This window comes from Microtus oregoni, unplaced genomic scaffold (assembly GCF_018167655.1).
Source record: "Microtus oregoni isolate MIOR12 unplaced genomic scaffold, Mior012 000012F_ref0000307, whole genome shotgun sequence".
Lineage (NCBI taxonomy): Eukaryota > Metazoa > Chordata > Mammalia > Rodentia > Cricetidae > Microtus > Microtus oregoni.
This window is the reverse complement of record NW_024543071.1, coordinates 18,251,198-18,263,653: the sequence shown is the minus strand read 5'-3', so window position 1 is coordinate 18,263,653 and position 12,456 is coordinate 18,251,198. Positions and strand designations below refer to the sequence as shown.

General features: G+C 48.0%; 1 protein-coding gene across 1 annotated transcript in view; it reads right to left on the bottom strand.

Moving 5' to 3' along the window:
• Positions 1–6,540: 6,540 nt before the first annotated feature.
• Positions 6,541–12,456, bottom strand: part of Hpse2 (heparanase 2 (inactive)) — a 255,689-nt gene continuing 249,773 nt past the window's right edge. The window contains exon 10 of the mRNA XM_041661299.1: positions 6,541–9,073. Coding sequence (XP_041517233.1) covers positions 8,908–9,073 — 166 coding nt within the window. The 3' untranslated portion in view covers positions 6,541–8,907. The remainder of the gene's footprint in view (positions 9,074–12,456) is intronic.

The following is a 12,456-nucleotide window of genomic DNA, read 5'->3' as shown; positions in this document are numbered from 1 at the left end:
CGTGTAGGTTCGAGCCCCGCCCCGGTCTGGCATTGGTCTTGCTTGACATAGCCCTTGTCCCGGAGGCCACTGGTCTTATTGGTCACCGTCCTGGCGAGCTGCGGGTGCTGGGGTGCGGTGCCACATTCTCCCTGGCATAAGGAAGGCCAGTAGAGGCACCTGCTGCGTGCCAGTGACACTGCTTTCCGAGGCCTTTCTGCTTGACTTAGCTAAAGGCATTCCCCATAGATTTACAGAAAGGGAAACTGAGGCCCCATAGAGAACAAACTTTCTGAAGAGGAGACAGGACCTAGGTGTTCTTGCACTTCTGCCGGGACCTTCCCAGCCTCTAGTTTTTTTTGCTGAACCTGGTCGTGTGTGAAATCTGCCCTTTTGTGGGTGCTATTCCTTACTTACCCGAGCAGGAGAGCCCAACTGCCTCGCGCGTGCTGTGGCTCCTTGATTTACAGGGGTTGCCAATCCGACTGAGGGCTGCGCACACATTTTTTTGTTTGCTTGCTTGTGGTGAAACGCAAGTCATTATCACCAGGTAACATCTACTAGAATGGTTATAAATTTTTAATAGATAACAGTTATTCAAGTTTACAAGCTGTGCGTGAAACCAGAGGAAAACACATCACCAAACTCAGCGGGCTAGCGTTCGCAGACAGCAGGCCTCTGGGAGGGGGTGCCTGCGATGTGACTGTACTGTGTGGCGGAGTGGTTTCGTCTTGAACTTGTGATTGCAACCTATTTAGACTTCGTGTGTATTTGGAGTGAAGGGGCTGGATGCCTATCAAGTCCTCACTGGGTACCTTGCTGCAGCTGGGGGGCTTTGCATCCAGCCCAGCAGGAGAGCAGGTGCCGAGATCCACAGAGGGAGCATTAACACCCCCACCCTGAAACACAAGCCAAGAATGAGTGCCTCTGCCCCTCCAGCTACCCATGGTACAACCCAACAGAGCATTGCTCCCGCCCCCTCACCATCCACTCTGCCCAGCCCAGCTCCACCATTGCAGGCACCCCCTCCCAGAGGCCTGCTGTCTGCGAACGGTATGTTCGGTGACATGTTTTTCTCTTGTCCCAGTTTGTAAACTTGAATAACTGTTACCCATTAAAAATTTATAACCATTCTAGTAGATGTTACCTGGTGGTAGTGACTTGCGTTTCACCAAGGACTAGTGAATGAATGGTGCTGACCCCCTCTCAATGTGTTTCTCTTCATTTGTGTATCTTTTTCAATTTTTTGCTTTCGAAGAAGTATCTATTCGTATCTTTTACTCCTTTTATTGATATCTATTTTTATCCATCTAATTTGTCTTTATTATTGGATTGTAGGAATTCTTTATGTTTTAGATTATACATACATATCTATATTTAATTCCCATATGTGGCCTGTCTTTTTATTTTATTTATGTGTGCATGTGTGTATGTGTGTGCGTGGGCGTGCTCAGTGCCATCCTTAGGGATGCCATCCATCCCCTTTGAGGCGCGGTCTCTCACCGTGCAGAGCTTACCAATTAGGCCAGACTGGCTGGCTAGAAGCTCCAGGAACCCACTCTCCAGGATCTAGCACTGGGATTCCAAACACAGGTCACCTCATCTGGATTTTAGTGCGGGTTTTAGGGATTAAACTCAGGTTCCTGCACTTGCAAGGCAAGCATTTTTCCAATGAAGACATCTCCCTGGCCTTACCTCTTTCTTAATGGGGTCATTTGAAGTGTCAGGGTTTTCAGTTTTGATGTAATTCAGTCTAATCTATTTTAATGGACCAGGAGAACATTTGATCATCATACATTCCAATTTGTCTGTGTGGATGTGTGTGTATGTATGTGTGGTAGATGTGGTGTGTGTGTGTAGGGGTTGCCCATATGTGCACGTGCAGAGGGAGGCCAGAAGATGACGCTGTTTGTCCTGCCCCATCCTTTGCCCCTTATTCTCCTGAGATAAAGTCTCTCCCTAAACATGGAATTTGCCACCTTTTGGTCAGACTGGCTGCCAGCCAACTCCAGAGCACCTCCTGCTTCTGCCCTGTTGGGGTTACAGGCACGTGACTGCTCCTGACTGGAGATCCACACTCTGGTCCTCATGCTTCCATGAACACCTAACTCAAAGTCATCATTTTATAGGTGAGGACTCTGAGGGCCAGAGAGTCTGAACAGTAAGTCAAGCAGAGCTGCCATGGTCTCTGGATGTGGGCCTGGCTTCTGGGTCTCCAGTGCCCCACTTGCCCACTTTGTGACTTGTTGGGGAGCTCCTTCTTCTCAATTGAAATGTTCTTTTTTGGTGGGAGGAGGGGTTTGTGAGGTTCAAGTTCACAAAACTTAAAAGCCTTAGGAAGGTCAGTAGATTATAGGATTCCCACGGTTCCTCCCCAAGGTTATAAAAGCTAGGGTGGGAGACTTAGGTGTCACTGCCTCCTAGGGAGGCTGCCTTCAGGGCTTGCTCTCTGGCTGGGTTGTGCTTTCTGTGATGCACTTGCCCGTTAGTTGCCCATGCTCTGGATGTCACCCCTTCAATTCGTTGGCACATTAAGCTAGACTTTGAGGGAATCATTTCTTTGATCTGTTGTTGATGCCTTGTCTTGGCTGAACTGACCTTGTTAGATCTTTCCAGAAAACATCACACATTACTTAGGTTTTTAAATTAGATATGTCCAGTAGAGGGCACAGCATCCAGTACCGGTGTTCACTAGTGGACAGGCATGGAACAATGCAGACTGTTCTGATAAAAACGAGCTATGAACCAGTGTTGTAATAGGAGCGGCGGGGCTGCGTCCCCAGCACCCGGCCGCCCACATGGCTAGCTCTAGCTTATGCCCCCAAATAATTACACGGAAACTGTATTCTTTTAAACACTGCCTGGCATCTTATTGGCTAGCTCTTACATATCGATCTAACCCATTTCTAATATCCCTGTAACACCACGAGGTGTCTTACCAGGGAAGATCTTAACCTGCGTCTGTGTCAGGTAGGAGAATCATGGCGACTCCCTGACTCAGCTTCTTTCTCCCAGCATTCTGTTCTGTCTACTCCGCCTACCTAATTTTTTGTCCTATCAGAGGCCAAGCAGTTTCTTTATTGCTAAACCAATGAAATCAACAGATTGATCTATGACACTCCCACATCAAACCAGGACTGTCACAACTCGAGGAGTGGGGCAGGTGGAGAAGAAAGCTCATTTAAGTCACTGTGGATTTCGATGTCACCATCCCAGCAGTGAGAGTCTCTTGATAGCAAACCAGCTGTGGGAGCTGGGCCGTTGATGCATCCCCTGTCTCCCAGCACTCTTCAGTGTTTTGTGTTTCATTTCTGCCCAGCAGAGGTAGGAAAATGGCTTCCTAGACAAGGACTTTATTTTCTTTACCTTTTTTATTTAATTTTTTATTTAAGCTGCAAATACCTAATTTATTTAATGTTAAGTTCCCTAAAGTCCCATCATTTCATCATGACTAACACAAAGACTTTATTTTCTACATCTTATTCCTAGATGGGTCAGCAGAACTGAGCGGAAGGGATGTTCCCGCTAGTGCCAGGTCAGTCTCCTAACCTCTCAACCTTCTCACCTGAGCCTACATGCTTTCTCTCCTTGTTTGTCAGCAACCCACTGGTACCCTCAGGAGCCTTGAGCAAAGGATGGCAGTGGGTCTGGATGTGAGTGACTGTAAGGAACACAGCCACTGCCCATCGCATCGCCACCAGCTGAACTTTAGGTGAGTTATGAACAAGAACTAAGTCTTGGTCACGATAGCCACCAAGATTATGAAATTTACATATTATTATAATCAATGACATCTAACTTGATTTGTGAAATATAATTTCTGCTTCTTATGGCTGAGGCAAAGCTTGTTGGGGAGGGCAGGAGGACAACACCGTGAAGTCCAAGGCCCCAGGGTGTGTTAGTGTTCACACAGTCAGACTTAGGTTCCAGGTGTGGAAAACCGCTGCCTTCTTCTCCCGGACAGAACACCCTGACAACAGAAAGTTAAAGTAGCCATGCTTTATTTCTCACAAAATATTAACCTGAAAATAAAAACGACCTCATGGACTCAAACTCCCCGCAACCACCAGGTCTGCATAAAGCACACTCTAATGTGTGTTCCGAGTGGGAAAATTAACAGCTGTTAGAATCTCTGCAGACACAGCCTTCGCCCGGAGCTGCTCCTGCGCTCGTTTCGGTAGCTTCCAGATGAGTAAAATTAAGCTTTCTTCCTGTTCTTCCCACAGTATAATTTATTACATAACACAACTTGAACAAGAACCCGCGGATGTTTTCCTGAATAATAATTAGAAGAATAACGTTCCTGCTGTGGGCTGTCAGAGGGTACCCTTTCCACTGCTGGCTCACAGAATCGTGGGAAGAATTCGTGAGCCAGTCAGATGGAGACTTCTGGGCTCCTCCCAAATGCTCCCAGCTCTCATAGGGGCTTCTCTGGTTTTTAGAACAGAGTAGTGATGATGTGCTTGGTTTATTCTTATGTTTCCGAGTGGAATTTGCAAGTATTTGCATGTTCAGTGTGGGCAGATGCAGACTTCCAAACCTGAGTGATGGGGAGGAGGAAACAGGGCTGTGGAAGTGTTGGTTGGTTCTGCCACTGACCTCCCAGGATGCAGAAATACCCAACATCACCACATAAAGCTGGCTCACTGTGGTGGGAATGGTCCTCAGATTGTTCTAGAGGGAAACCCAGAGAAGCTGAGTGGGGAGGCCACTGCAGGACAGTGAGCCTGGATGCAGAGGCTAGTCATGGCCCTCCTCACAACAAAGCTGCTCCTGGACTCCTCCAAACCTGAGGTCAGCTGCTGTCCAGGCAGGAGAGCGAGTTCTCTGTGGGAGGTGTGCAGGATGTTGAGAAAGCTAGCCAGGGGCAACAGGGAGTTGAGGATAGGGTGGCTGCTATCATGTTAACCGCAGGGTGTCATCTGAGCAGTTTTGGAGCTTGGTCTCAGTCTGTTCTGTCCTGTTTATCTGGATGGGTGTGTTGGCCCCTTCTCTAACCCTCCTGGTGACAATAGGGCCTAAACAGTGCCGAGAAGAAGGCATCCCAAAAGGAAGGGCAGTTCCTTCGCTCTGAGTGTTCTGGTTGTTTGGGCCTTACACTAGGATAAGTCACCTTGGCATTGCTTCTGTTTGGAATACTACTATCTTTCCAATGGATAGAGACAAAGAAAAGGGCACAAGTAATCCTAAAATTGAACTTTTTACTCTGTCTTGGAACAGCAGATTTCCTTAAGTGGGATCCCTCTTGGGGACAGAGTGGCTGGCCAAAGGGAGAATGTGGAACTAGAAAGCAGGCTAGTGGAAAGAAACAACCAGCAGGGAGCACACTGGGCCAGTAGGGCTGGCTGGGAGGAAGCTCTTCCTTCCTCGCCTTCTCGAGACAAATCACTATCACTTTGGGTGCAAAACACTGAAGCCCTCTCATGTTCCAGTGTTTTGACCATCATAGGGATCTACCTGGCTTGTCTTTACTTCTCCAGAGGTCGAGCACTGACTTTTGTTTTTAGAAAGGAAGCCATTCTCCATGGCTTGCAAGGCACAGCCTGTAGCCCGAGTCTCCGTGCCTACAGGACACTCGACGAGGATGCTGGTCTGACCCAGAATCTGCCAGCTGTGGTCTCAGTGGTTAACAGCCCTGGTACCCCAGTGCTCACCCCGATGCTGGAAGTGGGTGGACAGCCTTCAGGCAGACCCTATCAGCTACCCTTGTCTTGCACCAGAGTACAGGGCTTTGAGTCCACCCTCCTTGGGCCTACGTGTGCAGGAAAGGAAGACTGCAGAAGAAATCCTGGTTTGGGAGCCCCTGGTCTTTAGTCTCACACCCGCTTGAGTCTGATATTTCAAGCCTTTCTCTAGTTGGAGATAATACTAATATCCCACAGTGGCAGCTTTCTGCAGGGCATTAGAAAAATGGGGACTTTCTCTCTCAATAACAATGAGAATTTATTCTGAGGCTTTGTGATAAGAAATGAGAAAGAAAATCATTCCTAGAGGCAAGAGGAGCAGAAAACCATCTCAACAAAAGGCACAGACTTCTCATTATGCGTGATTACTCTTTCAATACGCATTTCCACAAGCCCATTCTTTGGTTTAAAAAGAAGGGCTCTTAAGTCTTTCATGATCTGCCATATCTTGCATGAGGAAGGAAAACTGACCCAGAGAAGCTGGCGGAGGGTTGCTTTACTCCTTCTTCTCCAGCCGCCCGCCTCACCCTCCTGCACTCCTGCTCTGGGACGTGAAGCTGAATTTACCGGAGACTGTCTTTGGGGGGTGAATGCGAAAGGCAGAGCCCCTAGGAAGAGCAGGGCAAAGAGCCAAGTGCAACATCACTGGTTTAATGACTGTTCCTCCCACCCGTCCCCAGAGCACCAAGACAGATGCCCAGAAGCAGAACTGCCATGGAGTGTGATGTTCTAGTGTCTTGGTGGCCTGTGAGTAATGCAAACCCTCCTTCCACGAGAAAGTTAGAACTGCAAGGCTCTGGGGACAAACTCCCGCGCTTCCCTCTTCCCCCTTTATTAGCTCAAAAACAAACAAGACTTCAACCTCTTGGGTACAGCATTTAATTCACAGAGAAAGACAAAAGCAGCAAGACAACCTACATTCTGCAAGGCTTGGTGAAGAATCAGTACCTATTTACAGAAAATGGGTTTGCTCCGGGCTCTGGAAGTCTTGGCTATCCTGGGCAAGCAGAGTCTACCAGATGAGGGCTGAGTCTGTGACATGAAAGGCCACTGAGCTTGGTGACTAAGTACGCTGATTCTGGATTATTCTTCAAACATACACATTCCACTGGGTGATGCTGGGCAATATAAGGACCCACCCCATGCATTCCATGGGGATGGCAAGCGTGCTTTAGCATGGGGCTTCTATGTACGAAAGCAAACTAGCCCAGGGCCTGGCACTCGGGGCCTCTGGTTACCTTGCTGTTATCAGGGTCCGTGCAGTTGCCCTCAGACAGGTACTTAGAAGAGATTTTGATACATGTTCAAGGAAAACCCATCTGTCTGTCTCCTTTCCTTTCCCACACTCCCTGACTTCAGCCCACACCTGTCTCTCTTCTTTTCCTTCCTCCCTACCGTCAGCATCACCACACCTCTCTGTTCTGGAGCTTCCAGAGAAGGTGGCTGGGAAGGGAGGCTCCTTGGGAGCCTTGCTGGGTGAGAAGACTCATGGGCCACCATCTCCAGATGCTTCCAAGCTGACTACCGACGGGTCCAGCCCGTCCTCAGTCTTCTGTTCTTGCTTGCCCTAATGTACCTGCCGTGTGATGCTCCTCCTGTACTGAAAGTAAGCACATCAAAATCTGGTCTCACTGTCTTCCTCACAGTAACTAAGATGGGCGGCTTCCCGCTCTCCAAGCTGAAAAGCATTGGGCATCTTGTTAGCCTGACTTTCCTCTTGTCTCTCACTTTGCCAACTGGACCAAATCCTTAGTCTTCAGGCACCTCAGGAACGCCCGCTGCTCCCCTCAGTGATGGGCCTCAGCTTCTTCCCCAGGCCTGTCTGTTCACATCGAAACGGTGCCACTGACTTTTCTGACACCCAGGAGAGTGTCAAGGATCCTCTTCCTCCGTAAAAGCAGCACCATTCTTGTCATCTGTCCCGAGGTCAGTCCTGTCCACAGAAATCACTGCAGTGCAGCTTGTTTCCAAAGATCCATTCCCTTAGCCAAATAAAAGTCAGCCACAGGCCTTCAGTCGGTCCTCTAGCCTGCGCCACTCGGAAGGCTTCCATCTATCATTGCCAGCTCTGCTCTCAGACCAATTCCCGTCCTTCAGTGGAGCTAACCGAAAACTCTGTACCATGCTTAAATACATGCACCTGGGGTACGATGGCTCTGGTCATCTTTGAGGACCAGAGGGGTTTTTCTCCCTAGTAAATGCCACTGAGACTCAGCTATGTGGGAAGAGGTGGAAAGGTTCAGCCATGCTTACAATGACTTTGATTCATGCCGTCTTCTTCTACATGGTCTGGGTCAATCTAACAACTAAGGGCTTACTATCTTGAGTCTTTGAAATCCTTTCAGTTTGAGGGAAAGATCTAAATTGCTTTATTAGATTGGTATGTGTGTACGTGCACACGTTTGTGAGCACATGCGTATGCACTTGATGTTGCAATGTGCTTTTTCTTTGTACTACAATTCTCTCCCTCCTGGCAACATGAAGAATGATGATTTCTTTTGGTGGAGCCTAATACATTGCTCTCCACTCAATGAATATTGTTACCTGACTCCCATTCCAAGCTGGAGGGAATCTAGATTCACAGAGGAATAGAACCTCACAGACTTTGGAGTCTGACTATAATTCTACTTGTGAAGCACCAGCTTCCCAGAGGGATAGCCAGTGATGGATGCCATTGTCAGAAGCCCAGATGCACACACTCATACATCAGCCAGGAAATGATAGAAACAGCTCACCCAGCAGGCCAGAGCTGACTCACCCATTTGCTTCCCATGGGAAGAGAGGTGTCAGGAAACCCAAGGCAGCAGTAGGAAACAGACAAAGGAGGAGTTAGTGGAGGATTGGATTTGCAGCTCCCCCTTGCTTTTTCCTTCGTCATCCTTTGCTGAGGGCAGCAGCAGCGGTAGGCTAGGGCTTGGGGTTTGCAGTTGCATTGCTGTGGGATCAGGACTACAGGCAGCTGTTTGGAAACACTGCTCTGGAAGATACTGTCAGCCTGTTTGTGAGGTGTGCATCAGCAGACACACACCGTTCTCTTTGCATAGAAACAGAGAGTTCTACATTTACCTTAGGGATGGATGCCGCCTACCTAGGCTAAGCTCACACTATGACGTTTAGTTTCTTTAGAAAGTCTATGTTGACTCCAGCAAAGCGGGAGTGGAGGCTGAGGACTAAGGGTGCTACAGGGGGAAGAGCAGGAAAGCAGTCCAGCAGGCCCACCAGCAGCTCTAAAGCAGAGGGTGGTTTACCGATAGCGGCAGGCCAAAGCATTGACATTCTTGACCACATAAAAGCCCATGGTGACTGGAGGGATGACCAATGTCCGGCCAGCTCGTAGGGGGCGGGGCTTCAGTTCTGGAAGGGTCCCGTCGTCCACCATCACTAAGGGCTGTCCGTTGAGCTGCACTGACCTACAGCAGGGGAAATAGAGGACCCATTATCACATACTTGCATCTTTTATTAATGTCTTTGACAGGTAAGACAATTGGCATGCAACTTGTTTAGAGTTATTCTGAAAGCGACAAAGATAAGCTAACAGCTCCAATGTTTCAAGTCTAAGAGTGAGTTTCATATTTAGTATTTACAGATATTTCCGCTGTAGCAATACCAACAAATAGGTGGTAATGTGGGCATCTGTGACCACAACTCACTTCCCCTGTTCATTTTTATTCTTTTTGTGTAACTGGACATTTGCAGCTCATAGAAAAGGGACCACATCCATAGCAAACTTAGAAAAGACAAACAACACATCTAGGCTGAAGGGGAAGGAACCCGCCAGCCATCACTGGTTTATGGCACAGAATCTCAACAGCCCCCAGCCATTCCTGACGCTTGTATCCTACATAGAAGCTCAGGTTTATGGGTCAGCAGAAAGATCCAAATTAGGTTGCCACCTGGAAATAAGGTTGCAAGTCACTTTCAGACAGTCAGCATTGCTCAGCGACAGCTGTCTTGGTCCTTGTTCAAACTTCATGGTGCCAACACTGTGTGATGTCATTTGAACCAATAGGCCAAAACATTATCAAGAGGTATAGAGACCTCTGTTTGCTGTTCCTTTTGCATTACAAATGACGAGCAAGTTTAGAGAGAGAGATCAGAGCAATGGACTCCCGAGATAAAGGTGCAGTACATTGCTTCCAATGAAGAGTGGGGCAGAAGAGCTCCAGGCCTGGTCCCACATGGGTTGATTGGGTTGAGTAGCTCCATCAGAGCAGAGGGAACAGTCCACTCTCTTGTTGGGATGACTGAGGAGTGAATGAGCAAGCAGGAAACCCCGGTTGAATAGTCAGGCCAGCCTCTGGATGGCGTGGGGGTAGGAGGATAGACCCAAAGGCCAGTACTGACTTCATCAAATCTATCAAGACGCTTTTGATCCAAATGTCAGGATGCCTTTACTTCCCCACTATGAAGACGGTCTACCTATTAGAACGGTAAGCCAGGTAAAGCAGGGGGAGGATGCAGATGCACAAGAAGCCTCAGACAGGTTTTATCTTTGTGCTCTATTTTCTTATTCTATTTCAGGTGATGTGAGTATCCAACAACCAGATGTCTAATAACATAAATTAACTTTCTAAAGCATGCATGAATGCATGTCACCTCTCTGTTTGCAAACCTCAGGGCTCTCGCTTATGTGTAGAATTAGGTACAAGGAATTAGATAACACACTTTACATTCAGATGCTGCCAGAGTACTGATGTCATTGGGTTCTGGGAAGCGCAGAATGAAGTGTGATAAGCAAATGGTCCACCATCTGTACTACAAACAAGCAGCTTCTCTGTATCAGCCTCTCCGAGTCTCCTCATTGTGGGGCACAGGGAGAACCAGGGAGCATGGACAAGACCCTGGGCTGAAATCTCTAATTTTAGGAGCTGGATCACTAACTTAGGAGCTGACTGACAAAGCTCTCAACTGCAGCACCCTCCGACCTCTGCGCCTGTAAGAATACTCCCCAGCTATAGTGTGGATGAGATGAACTAAGAAGCATGGACAAGCTTTGGAGGCACAAAGAGCCAGGCAAGCAGGAGGTGTTCTCGTTGTTCTCTTCCTTGTTGCTGTGGTCACACTTCTGGTCCTGGCCATTCTGGCTGCTCTGCAGAACTGACTTTCTCATAGCTCCTTTCTGCTTAGCCCTTCTCCCCTGCGGCTCCCACTACTGCTTCTCCTCTCTCTGGTTCTCTTCCTTCTAGATGCTGTTTCTTGTTGATGGGATCATTCCTTTCTCACCTGCCACTCAGATGACAAGCCCCATCCTATGTTTTGTTCCTGGATGCTTCTTAGGACCTGTGCTCCTTTTAGGGAGTGTCTCTGACACTGGTGAATTTGATCACTATTCACATGTTGCTTCCTGATGCTGAAGCTCTGCCCCGGGCCCTTCTCCTGACTCATATGTCAACTTAGCAGCCCAAAGAAGCCGTAAAGTCACAAGCTCCATGCTTCTGCTTTTAAAAACACCCGTGACCGCACTGTCACTTACCCAGTCACACAAGCTAGAAAGCCAGGGTCTCCCGGGGCAGCCAGGGTCACAAAGTCAAACCCATTCTGTCTTTAATGCTTGCCATGTCTGCTGATTTCTGCTCTCATCCCTATCGTTGTGGCTCAGAAGCTGCCTCCTGGCCTGCCACCTGGTTACACATGGTCATTGTCATTGCACTGCCTGCCACCTTCCATCTCTCCCCTACGATGCTGACTCCAGCTACTTCTCTAGTCTCAGCTGTGGCCCCAGGGGCAGGTGTGTGTGTGTGTGTGTGTGTGTGTGTGTGTGTGTGTGTGTGTGAACAGTCAATGTAAGGAGGTTATCAATCCATACATATGCAAAGATGGGTTTAGAATTTAAAAATATCTTGCACATAGATGGAATAAATTTCTTCAAAGGAAAATATTAAACAGATATGTACAGTGGGATTAAAATATTCAAGGGATATGGTTGGGATTAATAAGACACAGGCCCATTTAAAACGGTTATAAAATTATTATTTTTAGACATTTTTAGAAGATAATTAAATTTGAAAATTTTTTTATTTATGTGAATATGTACCTGTATGTATGCTATGTATGTGGGGGCAGCTCATAGAGGCTACAATCATCAGTGGAGCTGGAGCTACATCTGGCTGTGGGCTGCCTAATTTGGGTGCTAGGAACCAAACCTGAGCCTCTGGAAGAGAAGCAAGCACTATCCGCTGGTGAGCTATCTCTCCAGCCCAAGAAAGAGAGCTTTTATGATAAAGACAGGTGTGCGACTCGCATTTCAAAGGGTCACTGTACTTGAGGAAGCTGGGCATCTTCGCCCTGGCTTGTACAAACTCAGTGGCTTGCAGCTTTGTGTATGGGTCTTTCGGGGAGACCTCCACCTCGCAGGCAGCTAGCTGTCCGTCTGCACTCCCAGTCTAGCTCTGAGCAGTTCCTGAGGTCTGTTTCTCTAACCCCTGGGTTGAGCCCTCTGCCCTCCTTTCTCTGTGGTGTACGGATTTGCTGCTTTGTCCCTCACTGGGCTGAGAAAACACAGAGCACAAAGGCCTGGGACAGGGAACAAACCTTTTTGGAAGAAGTGAATGAATGGTTTTTGAGATCCTTTGCATAATTTCTAGGCTTCCTCCTTTAGTTTCTCCCACTAGAGGACTCCCTGGAGGGCTGCAGAGGGTCTCTACAGATTCTATTAACTAGAGATTACTCTGCCCCTCCTAGGAGATGTTAGATAAGATCTAAATTATCACCGACTCTCAGTCACTCCCCAGACACCTTATTCCCACCTGACAGGAGGCCATTGATCAATGCTAGTGTTTTTCACCTAAAAAAA